The sequence below is a fragment of the Corapipo altera genome, unplaced genomic scaffold, assembly GCF_003945725.1.
Source record: "Corapipo altera isolate COAL_440 unplaced genomic scaffold, ASM394572v1 49, whole genome shotgun sequence".
NCBI classification, from domain to species: domain Eukaryota; kingdom Metazoa; phylum Chordata; class Aves; order Passeriformes; family Pipridae; genus Corapipo; species Corapipo altera.
This window is the reverse complement of record NW_020884879.1, coordinates 20,842,527-20,865,599: the sequence shown is the minus strand read 5'-3', so window position 1 is coordinate 20,865,599 and position 23,073 is coordinate 20,842,527. Positions and strand designations below refer to the sequence as shown.

Below are 23,073 nucleotides of genomic sequence, written 5' to 3'. Positions count from 1 at the left end.
ACAAGCTTTTATACATAAAATGCAAGACAGAAGAATTACATTTTAATGCTGTCTTTGTAGGCACGTCATACAACTTGAGTTTTAAAAGCTAATAGCTTTCTCCTCAGTCGCAATCCGTGACTTCCAGAGATGATGTTACTTAGAAGTGAAGTTCTGTGTTTAAAACATAGATAAGTACTTGCCGAAAAATTGCTTTTAGTTTGCAAGGTAGTTATCTGTAGTTTCTGTAACTGTCTGCTACTTAATACATTATAGAATACAAAATTGCTAAAACCAGTCTCACACATGTACAGAGGTTGGCAAGCACAAGGGTTATCATATGTTGGGACTGCAACAAGAAAAATACATTTATCAGCTAAGAAAACGGCTGTGAAAGCGTGACATACTGGAAAATATTTTACTATGTAACAGATTAGAAAATGTTTTAAATAGAACTTGGTTAAGTGCCTGTAAGAGATTTTTTTATCCTTACTACTCTAATATCTTTTTCTGTGTTGTATTTTATTTTTTTTTTAACTAGAGACACATAGACTGGGAACACTAACCCAGTACAATTGCAGAACCTTTCTTTCCTTACATTGGAGAAAGTAAGGTTTTGACATTAGACACTGTTTAATGTTTTCTAGTTGAAGTTATGTTGTTAGATTCGTTGTGTTCAGGCATTTGAGCATTAGTCCTAAAAAGTAATTGTTTGATTTATTTTTTTTATTATTGTTTTGTTTATTTATCCATTTTCTTTTAAATAGGAGTATGGTAGTGCTGTGCTATTGTCTTGCTAAATCTGATTCAAAGGATCCATTACTTCAGTTATACGGTGCTAGTATAATCATTCTGATGCAGTTAGCAGAATGAAGTCATATTTTACCTGGAAAGGCAAAAGCTAATTTTCAAGACAAATGCAACCAAAGGAGGATGTAATTTTGTTCTGCTTCACTTTTCCTTGTGAAGCAAGTCAGATGAGACCTTTGAAAACAATATCACGGTACCTTATTATTAACAGTCATCTTAAAAACAGATTGGCCTCAAGGATCAATGAATAAAACTATAAGTTAGCAAAGGTTAAAGTAGATCACTAAAACATACTTCCTTTACCTCTTTGATAGCTGAGACTTGTGTTTTGCTCGAGAATAAATGTGGGTGCAGTTTCACAGACCCTTTCTTATAGACAGAAATAGTTAAATGTATTTAGGAATTACAGTAACTCCTTCCTTAAATTCTGAAATTAATTTATACTGTTTGTACTGATAATTAAGTTATTTGGGTTTCTTTTAATCTAATTAGAAATTTTTTTTATCCATCAGTTTGTTTCCTTAAGAGATAAAGGATAATTTCAGCCTTCCAGACACTGCAGTGTGATATTCCTGTCTTTCTACACAGGTATACAAAATACTGGTAAAAAGAAGTCCAGAGGAAAATTGGGTAGTTTTCAGACGGTACACTGACTTCTCCAGGCTTAATGACAAGGTGGGAATTATACACTGATAAATTCTCAGCTGTCTTGCCTCACTGTTCTTTCATGTCTTGTTTTCTTTGTCTCTCACATTTTTGTCACTTCTTTTCTTTTCTTGATTTTTTTACTGCATATAAAACACATACTATATTAATGCCTGGAAAATCATGATTCCTTATTTTTTCAAAGATGCTTGAAATCACTACAGCTGATATAAAGAAGGTGTAACAGCTTCATCTGAAGCTTAGTGTGCTTCAGACTTTATTCCTAGTCTATGTGGTAAAGGAAATTAACTCTTCAATGTTTATCCTCCGCATGGAAATAGAACTAGGGACTTGTATTCTCTTGCAGGAACGATCCAATAATTATTCAGTCCATTTCTGTGTAACATACTCTGCTTTTTTCCTGATAAACCTGAAGTTTCATGAAGTTCTTTGTATGTTGGTCAGTCTTCAGTTGCTTTCAACGTCTTCAAAGCTAATTGCAAAATACTATATCAGAACTTTAAAGATGAAGATAAATAGGAATTCTCGGTCTGCAACTCAGTGATTTTAGAACACTTGAAAGCAAAAAATTCTTGTCTGAAAAACACAAGTTTTTATTATTGGTAAATTGTACTTAGCTACCAAAAGTAGAAAAACAGAATTACAGTTTTCTTTGCCCACTCTTCACTCCTAAGAATAATCTTTCATTGCCAATTTAACATATTTTCTGCTATTATGTTCTTTCATGTTTCAATTTGTAACCTTTATAACACTCCCTTTTTTTATTTTTAACCTTACCTGCTTGGATTGATGTGCCTAATCAACTAAGAATTTAAGTGAGCTGAAGTTTTGAACAAAGACTTCGACTTACACATTTCTCCGTGTTCTTGGTTTGACATGTTTGTATATCTTCTAGGCTACCTTTAAAATATCAGTGCAGTCTGAAACAAAATTGTTGAATGTTAATTAGTTTGCAGGTTTCTTTTTGAAGAAACTTCTGTCTTTTAAGATAGTCCTAAGTGAAGGAATGTCTTGGCAATCACAAAAGTCTGACTTCTCTTGAGATGATGATCTTGGTATTTCAACTCAAATTTTGGAAATCACATCATACAGCAGTTTGTATCTTGATCAGCTATGTCCAGTATAGGTCAAGAATTGGCTTACCTGCATTGAATTTTAATGTGGTTATCAGTGGTTTGAAAAATAAAAATGCCACAGGTATTAATTTTAGAATAAATATTTAGATTTTACAAGTGAAGTCCATAGTCTTTAGCATCAAATCTTTGACAAAAATGTTTGGCTTTAGCATGATTTCTAGGTATGAGGATTTCTGTTTAAAAGGAAAATATCTATTTTTAGCTTGAGTCACTGTCTGAAGCTTTTTCATCTTTCAGTATACATCTTAAGTTTTATTATGTTACTTTTCTCTAATTCCCTAGAATGTACAGAATAATGGTATGTTTCAGTTCCCAGAGCTGGCATTTCTGTATTATGAAAAGCATAGTGTCTTACAGACCAAAGATTAAATGGTTGTATGCAAGCATCAGTCATTAGAAGGCACAGAGCAACACTTGCAATTCTTTGTTCTCAAATGGCAAATATAGACATGCAGTTGCATTCATGTAAACTTTCAGGATTTTCTATACCCTTTCTCCTAGAAATCCAATGTAGGCAAAAGAAATACACTATCTTGTAAGTCCTTTTCCTCACCACCCTTCTCAAGGTTGGTGGCAAGTTATTAATTCCCTGAAATGGTACTAGGAACTTGGCATTAAATGCCAATTGAACTGAATAATCAATCACTGTGACTGCTCTGTGACTGTGAATCAGTTTGAGATATTAACATAGCAGGAATGGCCTCTCAGGAAAACCAGGCAAAGAGCAATAAGGGGTTTTGTGTGTGTCAGACATACACTTACATGCATGAGTCCAAACTGAACTAAGTTGGACCTCCACAGTGGCTAAAAAGGTAGAAAATGTGGGAGTAGCAACAGTGTCACAATGGGGGCACATTGTGAGGTGCAGATGAACCTCACAAACCAGGAACAGATGAACAAATACAGCTCAGCTAACTAATAAAAGAAGTTACTGAACTTAGTAATAGCATTCTTTATTTGTCCTGATCTCTTAAAGAACATAAAGAAGGCAAAATAGCCATAGGATCCTGGAAGGTGTTTTGTACTTCCAGTATTTTCTGAAATATTTTTAGTAGGGAATAGCTAATAAAATAGAAATGAATGGAAGTAAAAGAGCTCAAAACCATTAACTGCCCTTTTTTGAATGAAATCAGTAAGTGCAGCAACAGGTTAAGACTTGAACAAATTTCAAGTGAGGAACAAATTCTTTGAATGTCAAAGCTATCTTAATTTCCAGACAATTTAAAAGGTTATGAAAACTCCATAACTACTGAAAGAAGGCAAATAGAAGATGACAGCAAAGTAATCCAATGTAAAGGAAAGATAAGATATTGCCAGTATGGGTACACAAGAAGCCACATAATGATCTCAAAGTCAAAAGTAATTAAAAAATACATATACAGGTTAGTAGAAGGAGAGTAGTACAGGCTTCTGAAGACTAAGGCAAAAGTGCTGAGATGCAAGGTGGACCAACATGTGATGCTAAGAGCAATGGGAAAAGTATTATAAATCATCAGAGGCAGAAGGGAAAGAGGCAGTAAAATAAGAGATCCATTACTTGAGAGCAAACTATGGAAAGCAAACAGTGAATGTTACAGCAAAGACTGAAATAGTGTCTTTTGCTATAATATTAACAAAAATTTAATCTTAGTGGGTGTTGGAACATGCTGGAAGGAGAGGTTAGGAGCAAAGACAAATGCAGACATTTGGCTAGATGCTTAGGTTTTGGTTTTTTATTGCACTTACTGGGCTGGAGAAGTATGAGAAGTACTTTGACCCCAAAGAACTGTGGGAAAAGAACTTTCTAAAGTTTGTTACTATGCTGGTAGAGATGTTGAACAGATAATGAAATGACCAGTCTTAAGAACCAAAAAGTTAACCATTTTTCCCCAAGATTGCCTCATGTCAGGTGCGTAATGTATCACATGATAATGTGGGAGAGAGACATGTAGAAAAGGTGTTGGATACAAGGAAGCAATCATGACCAGAATAACTTGTCTGACCCTCCTGCTGGGTCTGAGGAGTGTTAAAGAAAGAATGCCCTAGGAGTGTGCTGTTGAAAATTAGTCTGCTGACAGCAGTTGGCTTTCTCATACTCTTCATCCACAAAAGTAGTAGTCTGTGGGTAGGCATACTCTTTCCTTAGAAATAAATTACATGATCCATGTGACCAGACAAGTGAAGTTAACCATTATGCAGACATCTGTGTGGTTGAAAAGCTTTCCCAGCAATGGTTATCTGCGGTCTCCTGTACAACTAACACAGGAACTCATTTTGCTATAATCTCTGGGTTCAGTCCTATTCAGTATTATCAATTTAAGAGCTGTTATGGAGCATAGAGGATACTTATATATGTGGTATTTATGATTACTTGGTAGTAGATGAAGGAACGGTGGATGACCAAAGATAAACTTAAAAATATCAAGAGGAGTCTAATATCAAGATGAAATTCAGAAAGAGGAAAACATACACTTAAATAATTAAATGCAGAAAAAAAGAGCAAGGCTTTGACGATAAACTATTCTGTAAATAAGAAACTGGTATTTATGGTGGGATATTTTAATATACAATACTTGTGATGTTTAAATGGCACCCTTCTCATGCTGTGAAATGGTACTTGTATGAGAAAAGGTGATCCATTAACGTGGTTCTTCCTTGAAACTATGTAGAGAGATTCTATCTGAAATGCAGTATCTGTAAAAACTTAATCTGCTGAAAGAGCTACCCGTTAGCATTTTCTGTGAGTCCATAAAGAGTACTTAAATAGATAACACTTGTCAAGGGTTAAATTTTGCTGAGCAAGGATCAGGACACCCACTGAAGAATTGCACTGCAGCTTTGTAAACACTGAATGCTAAACTGTTTTCAAGGCAGATTCTAAAATCCCTGGCACTGGAGCGTTCATGTAAATATATTAGGTGTATGCAGTACATCTCTGACAAAAGTTGGCTTGATCCTGTATTCAGAAAAAAAGATTAAACAATTCTTGTGGCAGTTGGGATATCAGATTTTGTAAAACTAGTTTGCTTTTTCCTGCTGGTTGTAAATCTTCTTCCAAGATTTTTCTGTGTCAAGCATCCCTGCTAAGAAAAGGCTTAAAAAAACTGTTTTTTATGCAAGTGTTGATAGTTAAGCATATTAGAAAAATAATTGGCATTTTTTGATAGGTTCATTGTTATATAGTTTTATGCTTCCATTCATTTGCATATTTCATTTCGGAATTAAAAAAAAAACTAGATATTTCTAATGTCACCTATACCCCATTGCTACTTAAGTAACTCAGTACAATTTTACATGTTACTACTAGGGTTTGAGCTATACATGCGTACTGAAATTTTAATATTCTGGGTGTACAAAGAGCTACTCTTCACCAGAAGTATCGTCAGGCATGTGTTGTAATTTAGCCTGCTAGCCTCCCAAAAAAGATAAGTTGCAGAGTTGTAGATCTGTAATGGATTTTTACAGATAGATAGATAATACTTATTGTCCCTGAGTACTTCAGAAGAAACACCACTGAAATGCTTAGTCATCTGATACTGGACATTAAATAAGAAAGCAAAGGTTTTCATTCCCATTTTTATCTGGTAAGTTTGAGAGGTCATTGGATTGCATAAGGCAGCACAGCAAGTGACAGAACTATGTCTGCAATTTATGCTGTAATTTGAATTGTACTACTTATGCTTGAGACTTACCTTGTGCTTGAACTTAGCAGAAGTCAGAAAGATCTCATAATTCTGAGTGAAGTCAGTGCCTGTGTCAAAATTAGTATTTTGATGAGACTTTTTTCTTGATTTTTATTTTTTTTTAATTGGGTTTCATTTCAATTTCAGCTAAAAGATATGTTTCCGGGCTTTCGGTTGGCACTTCCACCAAAGCGCTGGTTCAAGGATAATTATAATCCTGACTTCTTGGAAGATCGACAGTTGGGACTGCAAGCATTTCTCCAGAACCTAGTAGCTCATAAAGATATTGCTAACTGGTATGTGATTAAACTTTGCTTTTGCATTTGTGTTTGGTTTTTTTTTTTCCAAACTGCTCTTATCAACTCCTAGACTCTAGCAGTGTGTCTTTGAGCAATGTGGTAAGGGATTTATTAGCGTTCATTTTGTGCATTCCGTCATTATGTGAATTATTTAGCATCCTTTCAAATTAATCCTATCTTAACATAAACAAAAGAGAAGAATTGCAGTATTTCGAATTGTACATGGATAACTAATAACAGTTGTAATATTTAAAATGTTAGACTAATCCCATATTACTCCTAAAACATTACTTCTCTGTGCTTAATGCAGAATTGATATACCGTTAATTTATACTAGGATTAGAAGTTATACTTTCATAGTGGAAAGTACCTACACTGTTTGGAATCAGTTTTTAAAATGTAAATTAAACTACAGGTTTTTAACTTACGTGATGCGCGATAGTAATAGGAGTACATCTGTAGATTGCTATATGTAAGTAAATTGAAAAGACAAATAAAAAATTTCCTAACAGTTTAAAAAACATAATGTGTTTAATCAACAAAGTGCGTAAGTCTCTTTGAACAGTATTTTCTTTCATACAAAGTGGGAGATTATTCCAAAGCTGGAAGATGAATAGAGCATAATTCTGGCAAATGAAGTGTAAAATTATTTTAATACAGAACAGAATGAAATTTGAGTAAGCAGATTGCTAGAGGCAGAGCAGTTAGTTCTAAAAACTTTTTCCAGCAGCAGAAATAAAAAAGTTAAGGTTACTGTACCAGACGTTCTTTGAGGAATGAGTCTGAGGATGTATCATCATCTGAAACTTCATTCAAAACAAAGAATAAGGAATTTGCTAAAGCAAACAGCATTACCTCAAGAATTTTAAAGGAACTAAAATGTAAAATTGCCAGTCTGGGGTGTGAGACCATATAATGCTTATATCTACTTTACTTTTTAGTAGAAGGGCTGTTACTGCTTTTGGCACACTTTTATAAGGTTTGACTGCTGTATCTGGAAACTAGAGATTCATATATAAGTCTGACTTTTGGTACTGATTTTAATAAAAAAAACCCCAAAGTGGTTAGGAGATGAATAAAAATAATACTTGAAAAAGCAATAATATCTTTTGTAGAGGGAAATCTAACAAGCAAGTACTTACGACAAGGCTCAAATAGAATGGTTAAAAGACAAGGGGAAAAGGATTGATGGAAATTTAGGAGTATTACATGTGGAAAGCTAGATCACAGTTATGGACACCAATGTTCAGGAACATCTTGAAATTGTCTGAGATCATGAACTATTGTAGAAGGATCATGATGCACTGAGTGACTAATACTAGTTTTCTTGTCTTGAAGTACAAAATGACAGCAAGTACATCCATGCAGATTTGTAAACTCTGTTTTTTACAACCTGGAAAATAACTATTGGTACTGATATCACTGGTTTTCTGAATCAGTTCAGTATTCAGCAATAGTCAAAAAGTTTCATTAAAATTGTTAGATGAACTTAAAAGGGGATAAAAGTTATTGCTATGGGAATCTGAATTGTACTTCCACGTAGTCCAGTGGTAAAACACAGCATTCAGTTTCAAAAGAAGTGTCTGCTAGAGGTACAGAGAAAGCAAGCAACAACAGATGAAGCTACAGAAAAATTTCCCTGCAAGAAGAGTTCTTTTCTCTTTAGTCTCTTGTCTTGGGTAAGAGCTGGCTAAACAAGGCATAGGAAATCATCAAAGGGGATAGGGAAGGTGAGTAAAGAATGTTAATATTTGGATGATTCATAGTCATCTTGCAGTATGTCACACTGAGTGGTGAAGCTTTGTTATGAGATGTCAAAGACAAAGCTTAAATGGTTTCAAAAAGAAATTGAGATCAACCTGTGAGTTTCTGTGTCAGTGGCTATTAAATGTAATTATGTGGGTGAGGTATGCAGCCAAGAAGTTTAAGAACTTCCTTATTGTTAAATTACACAATGATAGGTGTGCCAAAAAAAAGGAATTATTCTCTATTATTCCCTAAATGTCACTTCTGTTATGCTGCTGGAGACAGACTAGTGGGCGGAATGGACTTTTAGTCTACTTAAAATAATCTGAAGGCTTTGTGCTTCATGTTGTTGCAGCTAGTTTGGTATTCAACTAGCTTGCATATATCTTAATAATGGAACATTTTGGACAAAATACTGTGTCGTGATTTAAGGCAAAAACTGAAACCATAACTTTTAGACTGCATTGCTCCTCTGATACAAAAAGGAAATAAAATGTTTCTGGAATCTCTTTGTATTTTGGCTAATGAACAGATGGTTACCTGAAATGTGATTTTCGGAATTCTGATCTTGGCTGTGTAACACTCTGCATGAAGACGAAGTTTTTTAAGAAACTTTATAACCTACTGATACAGGTTATATTCTAATATAACCAGTGGAAGGTCTGAATTCCTCAGGAACTGATTATAACTGGTGAGGTTCGATCCACCTTAATATTTTTATCCACTTATCACAGAATAAAAGTTACTATTAATGGAAATTAATATTTGCACCTCACATGAGCAATGATGAGCATCTGACCATGCTTTCCCATTACAAGTTCACCATTTACTTCTACAGTTTTGCAAATAAGTCAAAGTGCTTGGGTCACACCAAAACCAAATGAGCCTTTTCTCCTTGTAGAGAAGTCTCTTTATTTCTCTTTGTGCTTTATGTGCTTTATCATCACTGGGACACTGACTGTGGGAATTTTGCCCTTCAGGGATAGGAGACCTCATTTGGTTATACCTATTTTTTAATAAAACTAGATTCACAAAGTAATTTAAAGATAAGATGTAGGATGGTGTGAAGAGGACTAAATTTAACACCTATTTCATGGACTTGTTCTTGTATTTTGCATTATATTGAAGTTTCAGTGAAAGATCAAACTGAAATTCTCTTAGAGTTTAATGTGTTCAGGAAAATTTCATATAACTCATGAAGTGGGAGAAAGAAGATGTTTCTGCTAAACAGAAATGTCATCTGGCTTTATAGAGATGATACAGCTCTCCTGCCTCTGCCCCGTGTAAGAGGCTTGGTCAGCTTTGAGTCAGGGATCCAATGTGCCACACTGCCCCTTATGCTGGCATTGCTGCCTCCCTGGAGAGGGATGTCGGCCACTACACAAGTGAAGAAAGAAGCCATGTACAGGAAACTCTGCTACGTGATACAAAAGATTTCTGTGATACTTTTAAGGCAGGATCTTCTATTTGTTAAATGAAAGCAAAAGGTGTAACACATGGAGGGGGGAAGCAGGGTCAGAGCAGACTGAGTAAAGGTAGGCTGCAGATAAATGTTTATGCCATCAGGTGCGTATTTTAGGTAAAGAAACAATCTTTTTGTTGACCTGTGGCTTTAGGTTTCTTGACCTCCTTATGTAAAATAATGAATCTACAGCTTTCAATTTTGAGTAGTTTTGAAAACTGTAGAAAAAGACACGGTTTTCTGCCAGCAGCCACAGGGAAAGCAAAAAAGTTTGACCTGATGTAAGCAGATGATATATGTGGATTAGATATTTTTTACATTTATTTTTCTGGATATTTTGATTTTCACTCACAAGCATTACTGTGTGTTATGCCATGTTAATGTTACCCTTTAATAACACAAGAAAATAACTGAATACATTTAAAATATGTTTGAGCTGCATATGTGAATAAGGATTAAGATGCTGAAGAAAAATGGTGAGCAGAAGTTTTTCCACATAATCAGTTCTTCTGTATTGGGCAAATATGAGTTACTTCAGCATCTTAATGGTTGAATTGTTCTTTTCATTTTAAAAAAATGGACTTGAGCATCATGTCAGAAAAGGGTCATCTCAAACATATTAAACTATTTGGAGAGGAGGGAAAAAAAAACAACCCTGCTCTTCACCTTGAAACATACTTTATATGCTTGAATAACTTTCATTTTGTTTCAAGTTATGTTTTCTGTTCATTTCCCTGATGAATTGTTGCCAGCTATCATTTTTTGTGCTAATTGGAGTTGATAATCTTGGTTTAGGTGGCAGAATTTTTCATTATTTATTTGAGTACATGAGAGAAGCTCTTTTAATAGTACAGATTTAGGCTTATGGCTTGCACAGATCATGGACGGATAGTTGTAAAATATTTATCACATAAATTAAGTAGGGAGAGGAATGATTATAGAAAAAAAAATTTCAGTTTGGTGTAAAGGCTGATGAGGTAAAAGTAGATACAAAGACAAGATTTCTCGCCAACCTTTGGCCACCTGTACCTACACATATGCAATAAGCATGTGAAAGCAGACTTAGAAAAATCGAACAACAAAATAGGCATTAAGTGTAGTTTAGATAAATATTCTTAAGAGCCTTTTTAGAACTAAAAGTGATGCTATAATCAGTGATTCGTGTTTGAAGAAATTTCTCCTCATTTTGCTTGCCACACCTGAAGCTATTTGATTAGATTGGTAGCTGGGTGAAAGTTTCTTTTCTTGTGTTTGTACTTCATGTCTACCACAAATGCAGAGAATGAGTGGAAGGCAGAAAATTACTGCCTTTTCTGCCTTCCACTCAGGAGGTGGGAGGAGGAGACAGGAAATCCACTTTTGTGTATTCATTGCAGTAGGAGATGATTTCAAGTAGTGAGTGCAAGCACAGCGTTGCTCATGTTACTGCTTGCTAATTAATTGTGAATACAGTGTTCTTATTGGAGGTTATTTGTAGAAGAATGAATATAAACAAGCAGGAAAATCTTAAAAAAGGTAGCTGAAGGGACGTGTTTGGAGATGTTTGAGTTCTCTGAGAAGTAATCTAAACTTGGAAGGTAGAATGAGCAAGATGCTTGAAATACTCTGTAGTAAACCACAGGATTACACATACTTCCTTCTTCTGACTTTTGCAAAGCGATTCACAGAGGGGGATGACAGCTGTTACACAATTCTAAATGGAATGCATTAGTTTAAAATGTATGTTTAGAGATGGCTGTGTAGCATATCCATGGCACATCTCTTATTATTTTATAACTTATTCTTTATATTAAAAATTACTTACTGTATGTATAAAAATATGTACTATATATATAAAAGTTATATACTGTGTATATGTCAATGGATTACGATCTTAGCAAAGTGGATACAGGTGGACATGCTTTAGTACTGATGTTTAGTTCTCCGTATATTACCTGAAGGGATCTGCATATGGATATTAACAACAAACTTTTTCATCCATCTTATAATATTTATTTTTCACCAGGGGAATTTTTCATACATCTTCAATACCAAAGTGATAAACTTGTCAGTTGTCATGTAGCGACAAATTGTATTAAAATTGAAAAAAATGAACATGAAAAATCATGTTCTAAAGTTGCTTACTCATCTTCATAAGTTACATTTTAAATACTCTTCCTGGTGAACACATACAACTGAGGCTTAATACTTTGTTAACATTATTTTGCATACTTGGGGGTAAAATTTGAGGCTAGGTGTTTGTGTCCTTTAAAGAAATACTTCCCTTGTATGATCATATTTGTTGTTGCTGGTTTTGTACTTCAGTAATTCACTCTCTTTTATTTGGTAAAGCCTTGCAGTGAGAGAATTTCTTTGTCTGGATGATCCTCCGGGTCCTTTTGACAGTCTAGAAGAGAGCAGGGTAAGTGCTAAGTAATAGGATAAAATCAGAATGCAAAAGGCAGTTGTTGTTAGAATATTGTAAGATCTGTTGCATGGTATGGAATGAAACACTTCTATTTCGGTTCTTTCACAAAAATCACAAAAGGTTGTCTTTATAAAATGGGTCCAGTCTGATTATTGGTGCATGCTGATCATCTTTGCTCTACTTCATCCCTGTCCCAAAATATATCATCTTCCTTTTTGTCTTTTATGAGCCGTGGATGGCGTTTGTTTTTTAAGGCAACTGCAACTGCTTATATAAGGGAACTACTGAATATAAGGAGAGATTTTATAAGGTTGCATTCATCACATTATTATAATGCTTATGCCTTGGACTTCAGGTCTTGCAGTGAAATGTTTCTTGCTATAAAATCATAGAATAGTTTGGGTTGGAAGGAATTAAAGATCATCTAGTTCCAACACACCTGTCGTGGGAAGGGACACCTTCCCATGTAATGAATGTAATGAAAAGATTAATTCTGACCACTAAAAATAGTGTTCTTGCAGAAAATTAATTAGTGACATGTTACTACACTACAAGTAGTGTAGTAAAACAGCAGCCTTGCAACATGCATGTTTTATTAGAAGTAAATTTCGTTGGCATGCAGAGCTGTATCGAGTCTGCCTAGAACAGATGATGTTAATTTTCTTGCTTTATAGAATAACTGTGTTTTAGAATTGTACATACATTGTTAGTCTTGTAGAAATTGTGAATGTTAACTGATGCTCCTTCAACTAAATTTATATTTACCAGTTTGTTTTGCATGTAAGTAGGAGTGCCTTGGCTCTTGCTAGATTACTGTGTGCATGTTTTTTTTACAAGCTCATATTTGATTTCTGTATAATCACTTTTCATTGTTGCTATTTAAGCTGATGAAAATTTTTAAAAATTACCATAATTATTTGTTCACATAATTAAAAAATCTAAGTGCCGCCTTCATTGAAATTTCGATAATGCCTGCTGTGGTGAAGTCTCAGTGTTATTCTCCCACCACAGAAATTTAATCAAACCATTAAAATAGCTGTATTCTGTTAAGTTGTTAGAGACAACTCTTAAAATTCTGCTCTCCAAAGGACACTCCACCTTATTACAGAGTGATTGAGGTTGAAAGAGACCTCTTGAGATTGTCTAGTCTAACCCTCCTGCTCAGGTAAGGTCAGCTACTGCAGGTTGCCCAGGACCATGTCCAGTCAGGTTTTCAGTATTCTACAGAGGAGACTTCACAACCTCTCTGTGTAACCTGTTCCAGTTTTAGATCACCATCACAGTAAAAAAGTGTTTTCAGGTGTTCAGATTGAATTTCCTGGGGTTGAATTTGTGCTCATTGTGTCTTGTCCTGTCAGTGGGCACCACTGAAAAGTATCTGTCTCCCTCTTCTTCAGTCCCTCTCATCAGGTATTTATACCCATCAGTAAGATCAATCCAAGTCTTCTCTTCTCCAGACTAAAGTCTCTCAGCTTTCTCTTCCTTTCATCACATGAAAGATGCTCAAGTCCATTATCTTTTATTGTGATATTTGAATCATGAGACCTGGGGTTCTGGTGGACAACAGGCCAGCTCCCTTAGCACCCACAGGTGCATCTATCAGGCCCCATGGACTTACATGCATGTACAAGCTGTTTAAGTGCTCCCTGACCTGGTCCCTTCTCCACTGAGGGTAAATTTGTCATGCCCTTCCTTGTCTTTTCCTCTGGCTGCAGAGGTCTGGAATTACTGAAGGCTGGTCTTTACCAGTCAAGACAACAGGTCCATGGTTTCCCTAGTCTTCCTTTTGTTGATTATGTACTTGTTGAGTTCTTTCTTGTTTTCTTTGCTAGATTCAGCTCCAGGTTGTCCTTCACTTTCTTAACCCTGTTTCTGTAAGATCAGACAGCAACCTTATATTCTTCCTGGGTCACCTCTCCATGCTTTCACCCCTAGTACACTTGCTTTTTATGTGTCAGTTCAGAGTTACTTGCTCATCCATACAGGCCTCCTGCAACCTTTGCTTGATTTCATACTTGTTGAGCTCTACCTGCTGACCCAGAAGGTGGTGATCCTTAAATATCAACCAGCTCTCCTGGAGTGTTCTTCTCTCCAAGGTAGTTTCCCGTGGATGCTTTCTTCCAAGCAGGTTCCTGAAGAGATTGAAGTCTGTTCAACCTAAAATCCATGGTCATGGTCATGCTTTTTGGGTTGTGGCTGTTAGGAGCCTGAAGTCCTACCAAATACCAAAAGTAACTTATATCCATCCCTTGCAGGTTGTTGCTTTGCTTTTCCTAAACTGCCTAACTACAGGAAAAGCACTAAGGTTCACATATGTATTCCTGGAGTTCATTTTTAAAGGTAGCTCAAAAATTATGTCTGTTTTGTCTTACTATTTTCATACAAAGCATTGCCAGGAAAAAAAAATCTTCTCTTACTGTTTTCCTGATAATGGAAATATGGATGTCTTCTGTTTGGTTTATGTCTGTTCTACTATTCCAGTTCCATAAGGACTTGCCAAAACATATTTATCTTTTTAGGGGGAGGGATACAGGTACGTCTTCCTTTACAAGCTAACTAGACCTTACAGAAATTTAATCACAGAAAAGTAGACAAAATATTCACTAAAGCAATCTTTTTTGTCATGTCCTTGGTAGCTGTTTGCACAGATCCTTTCCCAGCCATCTGTGTTTCATGATCCACTGAAGAAGGAAGCAAAGCTGTCTTCCAACTGGCTTAGTTCTGTTGCCCTTTCAGAGCTATAGGGAAAATTGGTCCAACCTGGGTGTTAGAACTGTCCCAGACTCCAGGTTTCCAGCTATTAAAAGAGCAAGATATCTCATTACACACCATTCTCTTTCTCAGCTTTGGTTCACCTTTCTGCTATTACAACCTCCTTCAGAATATGTTGATGTTTTCTTACTCATTGAGAACAGTGACTTCCTTTCCTCGGGCAGCTGATATCCAGACTGCAGTAGAGATGAGTTTTTCCAAAAGGCTTTCAGTTCTCATGCAGAGCAATGAAACAGTCTACAACACTTATGCAATATTTTTTAGCTATTTTGTGAATAGGGAAATTTCCATGCACATAAATATAAAGGTAGAAATAATATATATTCTTAAATAATGGCCAGTTTTGAGCTAGGGGCCTGCAACACCAAATATTTGTATAAAATACAGTCAAATTTACTTGATTGGCGTGGATGAAACAGGATGACTGCTTAACTGGAGTGATAGCTAAAGCAATCACTACAAATGCTGTGTGAAGAGTAAATTGCATGCCACATGTTCTTGGCTCTATTAGACATGAATAAAACTATAATTTAACTGGTGACTGGCCTTCAGTGTCTGTCAAAAAAGATAAATTTCCTATCTGAGTCAACAAAATAAATTAAAATTCAATGAAAAAATATGGTTAGTGGATTGGAAAACTCTGCATTTGTTTGAATTGTATAATTATAGGAAAACTTAACATTTTAAGGATGATGAATCTGCTTCAGTTAAAGCCAAGGATAGTACCTTCTTGATGTTTGTAGCCTGTTTTAAAACTTAAGAAAAACAGTGTCTTAACAGCATTGTTCTTAACTGAGCTCGTATAAAACATTTACAGTCGTCGGACTCTGAATTAGTGGTTAGTTGCTGGTAATGTTAACTCAAGAAAGCCCACATGAGATTCTTACTTATTGAGAACATGTAAATTATTAAATCAGAATTGCATGGTACTGCTGCGGGACTTGTGCTTTCCAGTAAGAGATGAGCAGGCTCTGTGCCAAGGCTTCTGTCACTTCCTGCATTCAGTGGATGTTGCATGAGACACTGGCTCATCACCTTAAGTTTTGAGATTGCTCATTGTCAAATCCATCAGAGTGTACTATAAATACGTGTCATGCTCAGCAGAGGAGCATGGCATACTTGTCATGGCTGAGTAGTTGGGTGTTCACAGCATTCCATTAAACTTCTTCAAAATGTTTTTGTATTGGTCTTCTGTCATGGTTCCATAGTTGTAACAGGTGTTTGGTACAGAACTGTACGGCTTTGTCTTTATCTTGGGTAATGAACATGTAACTCAATCCGAATGTTCTTTGCATTGTGGGAATAATTAGATACTTTTAAATTGATTTCCAAGTCATGTGGAAGCAAAGCTTTGTGAGGAGAAAAGGGAGCAGAGAGTTCAGCCTATATTCTGTATAGGCAAGACGGTTCAAAATCAGGCACTACTTTTCTAAAGTTTCTCTTTAGAGTTTTGTGAGACAAACAAATTATGTGATAAACTATTTGCATTGCAGCTTAGTATAATAAATTCACTATTCAAAACAAAGCAGCATTATTTTATTAAGGACAGAACTTTTTTTTTAAAATTTACATAGCTTTTTATGTAATCAGCCTGAAGAAAAGCAGCTACAATTCTATTACAGATTGATATTTCTAAAAGAAAAATCAATAAAGGCAGTACACTGAAGTTAAATTGAAGATGCTCTTAAATTTGTGTTTTAGGCTTTCTGTGAAACTCTAGAGGAAACGAATTATCGCCTACAAAAAGAACTGCTTGAAAAACAAAGGGAAGTTGAATCGCTGAAGAAATTGCTGAGTGAAAAGCAACTTCATATAGATGCTGTTGAAAGAAGAATTAGGTATGTAGAAATTTTATGGAGTTTAGGAGTTTATCTCCATAAAAATACCTTATCTAGTCACAAGTACCAGCTTTAGATACAGTCTTGGAAAACATTTTCCATACATAACCACACAAAGCAATATTTTCAGTAAGCTCTTTCTCATGTGCTGGCTAAAAGTTATTGAGTACAAATGACTGAGAAACTTGTCCCATCTTTTCTCTCTAAAGTAAGTTTGATTGTTTCCTAATCCTTTAAATTTGCTTTTGAAATGTTGGAAACATGAAATGCCCTGCTAGAGATGAGAGGAGGGGAAAAATTACTTTGAGTTATAAAAATCTGCCTGTACTCAAAGCTTTGACAGAACATAGTGATCAGGCAATTATATGTCTAATAAAGTCTTTAACTTTGTTCTGAATTGCCAGAAATGATGCTGAAGATACTTAAATAACATTGGAGATTGTCCATTTAAACCCAAGGAAAAAATGGTGGAGTCTTATGGTGCCTGTCTGCTAAATTTTGTAGCAGTGGCAGGGGAGTTGATATGCTATTCAGTGTCCCATTAGAGCTGCTGAGTCAGTCACTGCAGCATTTTCTTAGCAAAAGAGTAAATTCCCATGGTCCCACTAGAATTTTGTAGAATCACAGAATGATTTGGGTTGGAAGGTACCCTAAAGATCATCTACTTCCAATCCCTCTGCCGTGGGCACAGATGCCACCCACTAGACCAAGTTGCTGAGAGCCCCATCCAACCTGGCCTTGAATGCTTTCAGGGATGGAGCATCCACAGCTGGTCTGGGCAACCTTTTCCAGTTAGTGCCTTACTACCCTCACAGGAAATAATTTCCTCCTAATAGTAGAGAATTTCTTCCTGATAATGAGATCGGGTGAAAAAACATCCCCTGGGTGTCTGTGTATGACCAGAGACACTGACAGAACTAAAAAAAAAATTATTTTCAAAATGAATTTTATTTTACATACTGTCTGTGTTGTTGAGTCTGGCATATACAGATTGAGTGACAAACCACACCTTGTAAGTTTTAAGTGAACTATAATGGGAAAAGATTTAAGTGGAATTGTTGTGGCTTACTGAAAATTCTGATCAGGATACCATATTCAGTTTGTCACTTATTCCTGAAAGCAAGTAATTACATTTGAAAGATGCTTTTCCTGTTTGACAAGAGAGATATGGTGTGCTGCTGGCTTAAATAGAGAAATAGTCAATAAAAATTAAATAACTTGCATTTTGCTAAAACGTAATGATAAGAAATTCTGTATGGCTAAAGATAAGAAGGCATGAATAGCAAAAAGGGATTTTATTTTGTAGTGCTTTCCCTGAAGATAGATAGGTAGATTATGTTTTTTAAATACACAAACACCCTGCCAGTTTCCCAGATGTATAAAATTACTGAAAATCAGCCAAGTAGTGTCTGAAGTCTTGATGGAAAATAATTTCTGTGATCTATAGTTGTAAAAATTACCAAGAAAACTCAGTATCTTGTTAAAGAACTTCAGCTTGTCTGTCTGATGGAGAAATGAACCCAAAAGAAATAAGACCCTGAGATCAGCTCAGTTGGTCAGACCATGGTGCTAATAATGCCAAGGTTATGGGCTCGATCCCTATATGGGCCATTAACTTAAGACTTAGACTCAGTGTTCCTTGTAGGTCCCTTCCAACTCAGAATATTCTGTGATTCTGTGAAATGTGTCTGTCTTTGCCCTTGTTGAAGTGGAATTTCTATCTGATGGCCCAGCAAGAATAAAGCATCTTATACCTATACACTCTAAAGGCCAAGTACCTAAAATGTGCGTGAGGTAGAAGGGGAGGACAGGTGACAAGACATGAGACTTGTAGGCCTTTATATATTGCTGGCTTTGGCCAATAATAATGTTAAAGAATACTGCTGAGGTATTACTTAAAATGCATGCATTAAAATAAAACAATAGAAACAGTAGGTAGAGTAATTTAAAAAGGGGATGACATATAGTAGTATCACTTTCAACACAAAATGGGTCACAAGCTTTTATTTCCAATTCAAGTCACAGCTTTCAGTTCTAAATTGGTATATGTTTTCCACACAGAGCAATGCTTTGGAAGAAAGGATTTCCTTGGTCAATTTACATGACTTTATTCCCATTTATATACAGGCTAGTCAGACTGTTACCTTGTGTTGCCATTAAGAAAAAAATATTACCTGTCTTTTTATCATCAATGGGAAAACGTATTGTTCTGAAACGTAATATCTGACTTTGTAAAGTTACAGTGAGAAACTTGGAAAACTATTGAAGAAATCTTTTCATCATCCTACCTATCTTCCTTCTGACTACGTTTTGGTTATAACCCCCTTCTGACATTTAGGCAAGATGTGTGTTTAGATCTTCTGCTTGTAATTTTTTACCTAAAGTCATGCACACTCCTCTACGACTTGAATTTTGTAAAGCTATGAAACTGTGATGCAACCAGAGAACCACAGAATGACCTGGGTTGGAAAGGACCTTAAAGATCATCTTGTTCCAACCCCCTAGCCATTGGCAGGGACACCTTTCACTAGACCAGGTTGCTTAGAGCCCCATCCAACCTGGCCTTGAACATTTCCAGAAATGGGCATCCACCACTTCTGTGGGCAACCTGTTCCAGTGCCTCACCACCCTCACAGTAAAGAATTTCTTCCTAATATCTAATCTAAACCTACTCTCTTTCAGTTTAAACCATTCCCCCTTGTACTGTCACTACGTGCTTTTGTAAATAGTCTCTCTTCATCTTGTAGGCTCCCTTTAGATACTGAAAGGCTACAATTAGGTCACCCTGAAACCTTTTCTAGGTTGAACAATTCCAATTCTCTCAGCCTTTTCTTGTAGGAGAGGTGCTCCATCCCTCTAACTGTCTTGGTAGCCGAGAGATTCAGAGGACTGAGTTTAGTTCAGGAATAAGAAGCTGGAGCAAATAAACTGTTTAAATAGCTACCCAGTGCAGACCCTACCTATTTGAACTAATAAAAGAAATGGAGCATGTAGGAGTGAGATTGAGAGGTTCCTAGAAACTGCAAAGGTTAAAATGAAACAAACAGTTCTTCAGTGATGAATGTTTGCTCTATGGATTGGTGGTACTCTGTTCTTATCTCTTGTAGGGATTTATCTTTAGGAAAAATGACTCGTCAAACGTCAGGAGAAGAAAGTGAGTGCAGTGGTGAGGTGGAGTCTTCTGCAGTAGAAGCAGACCAGGGTACCCTGGGTGAGGACAGCTGGTAAATACTATTATTTTACTTATATTTTAGTTATTCTTAAAGTACATTTTATAAAGTGTTTGGTCTTGCATAAATTCTGCACAGCTGAGGAGTTCAGCATTTTATTGCACACCTGTGCTGCATAAAGGCCCGCAGGATAGATAATTTTAGATCTGGAATATGATAAATTGAAAAAGCGTTGTAAATGTTTTGTGGATTGTCTGCATAAAATGACTATGGAGAATCATACTAGTTCCCATTTGACAAAGCTTATTGATCTGTCATTGCAGCTCAGACAAAGAGAACCATGAGCCATGCTGGAGTGGCTCTTTGGCTGGAAATCCTGTCCCAGAAATTGAGGTTGCTGAAGTAGCATATACTCCAGATGAAGAATAGATGAGCAGCAGCTGCTGTTACAGGTTCATGTTTGGGATGTATCTGTGGGTAGCAGCTTAGAGTAGCTGTGAAGAATTTACAGCAAAGAGCAAGAATGCACAATTGAATGTTTACATAAATCCTTACAAATTATTAATGTAAGAAATATACCCAGTGCTGCTTTGATTTCAGTTTTTATCTAGCCTTTATATATTTAATATATTGAAGTCTAATAAGGGCTAAAATCAGGTGAAGTTTAGGTAGTGTACATACACAATTTGGCTCACTTTCCTAGCGGAATGACAAGTTCCACACTAAATCACTGAACACATCTAACTCCCATGTCATATGTTGCCACTGTTGTGACACGTTTGATGTGTTCATGTGGTTGGTATTTGTGTTTTCATATTCTTATAGCCATAAATTAATGCTTGTTGAAGTAAAAACAGACTCATCTATGTGTAAGAATGGAGAATGTGTTGGTTTTAAATTCTGAAGTTGAAGAATGTTTCCCTGGAAATTTTAATGCAATGCAGTAGGAAAACTTCCAGTACCAAGAGAGGAGTACTTACGAAATGGGATTATAGCTGGACATTTTAAAACTGGTCATTTTTGCTGAAGGAACTAATATGAGACCCCCAAAACACTGTGTATTTTTATCCCAAAATAGCATGCTGTAATACTTTTTGTTCAGTAATGCTGCTTTGAAAATCTGGGATACCTTTGCTATATACCCATGTAACAATAAAATCGGTAAGTTTGCCTTTTACTCAGAACACTACCTCTTACCACATTGCTTATGCGTTTATGTTTGTTTAAAAATATTCAAGATTATATGGAGGTTATTGAAAGACTTATAAAGAAGCCATATTTTTTTCCTGCACAGTTCATAACTAGATTGAATCTAGTTGCAATGTATTTTTGTTTCAACATATTTTACACATGGGGATGTTGGTACCTATGTTGTATAGCCTATTTTTCAAAATGTATTAAGACAGGAGATGCACTTTATAATTAAGACTCCATTGTGCCAAGTTCAGTTGGCTAATTGGTTGAGAAAGGGGAGTTGCAGGGAGAGGATTATGTAGTGCCTTTTTGTATTTTACTTGTTCATTACTGCAGAATTTTGTTACAGTGCTCTCGGTCAGTTCTGTGGAGTCTTTGATACAGCTTGTTTCTGTTCACTTATTTACTGAAAGTGCCTTGTTTTATTCTGCTTTTCCAATAGGAAGAATGCTGGTTTGTTTTAATTTTTTTTCCCTATACCACCCACATCGTTGTTTAATGTTGTCAATATGCAGTGTCTTTGTGCTGGAGTTTTCAAAGGGAGCTTTGTACTTCAGACTGTGCGTACAATGACCTTTATGCAGAACTGTATCAACCTTCCTGGTGAAATAAAACTATGGACAAAACACCTGTCTTCTTTTTTCCATTGTAGAAAAGACCAAAACATTTAATGCCTTGTCTAGCAGAAGGATAAAACGCTGTTAGAAAGAGATGTTTCTTACCTCAGTGATTTCATAAAGTTACTCAGCTTTTGGTCTGAGTCCTTTTTGTACCAAAAATTGTCTGCATGAAAATGAATGAGAATGCTGTAACAGACACCAGGAAATTTACTATACTTCTGTTGGAGGTTAAAATAAAAAAGGAACTAATCTTTTTTTTACATTCTACATGAATCTTCATAGAGGTTGAGTGAACTCAATAAAGTTTTGAAACATTATTGAAAATACGTGAAATCTTGTGTCAGATACCACATATTTTAAAAGAGTGAACCTTGCCTATTAAAATAGTGTTAGGTTTACAACTATAAGTGTTTTTAAAATCTTGAAAAGCTACTTGGGTCATACATGCTAAGGATTTCTGAAGTACAGCAGGTACATCTGCAAATCTAGATGCTGAAGAAAGTATTAATATAATTTACAGTTTAGTCATGAGAGAGCAAAGGAATGGAAATTTCAAGGTTTGTAAGATATTTTGCTAACCCAAAATATTCAGTATCACATGAATAGACATTTTTGTTCAGGGGACCTTGATTTTTAGTTACAGAGTTGGAAAATGTGAACTTGTTCAGTAGCCATGTGGTATCACTTCACCTATGTTACTGTTTAATGAATGGTTACCTCCCTAAGGGACATGGAGAATTTGAGGTGCCTGTTCAGGGTGGCCTTGAACATCTTGATCAAGGTTGATTCCAAGTCTTTCCCATACTGAATTTTTTTCTGGTGCACTTGCTTCTATTCTGGCACTATTTCCCACCCATTTCCTTCTCTTTTTACTCACTGCTGCAATTTTAGTATGGAAGAAGCCAAGTTTCAACTGTTTCATTTATAAGAATTTGACAGTAGAAGTCTGTATTCTCTAAGTTGTGCAGAGGAACATTCCAACTGGAATTGTAGCAGAGTGAACTAATACAAGATTTGCAGCTAGTAACCTTGTTCTTTTCTGTTGTAGGTGATTGCCTTAATAGTTCAGCCACAGATTTACAATGGGGTTTTTTTCCTCTTAGTTTTAGATTTTAATACATCATACCCAAGTTAATATTCCAGGGGGGTTGATTTTCTTTAATAATACATCTTTTAATAATCCTGAAGGATTTTTTTATCTTCCAAAGCCCTTGCAGTCTGCCCACACCCCTTCCCTGCTTTTGATTTGTATACTCCTAAATCAATTAAGATGCTGACTAGTACTGAATCAAGAATGAGTCCTTATAAAACT

The 23,073-nt window shown here is 35.8% G+C and overlaps 1 protein-coding gene across 2 annotated transcripts in view; it reads left to right on the top strand.

Moving 5' to 3' along the window:
- SNX16 (sorting nexin 16) overlaps positions 1-21,767 on the top strand; it is a 29,378-nt gene extending 7,611 nt beyond the window's left edge. Inside the window, exons 3-8 of one of the 2 annotated variants that reach the window (XM_027638595.1) lie at positions 1,378-1,464; positions 6,401-6,549; positions 12,092-12,161; positions 16,641-16,777; positions 19,885-20,001; positions 20,271-21,767. In XM_027638595.1, the coding sequence (XP_027494396.1) occupies positions 1,378-1,464; positions 6,401-6,549; positions 12,092-12,161; positions 16,641-16,777; positions 19,885-20,001; positions 20,271-20,376 (666 nt within the window). In that variant the 3' untranslated portion in view covers positions 20,377-21,767. The remainder of the gene's footprint in view (positions 1-1,377; positions 1,465-6,400; positions 6,550-12,091; positions 12,162-16,640; positions 16,778-19,884; positions 20,002-20,270) is intronic. The other variant, XM_027638596.1, reaches the window with a different exon arrangement.
- The last annotated feature ends 1,306 nt before the right edge of the window (positions 21,768-23,073 follow it).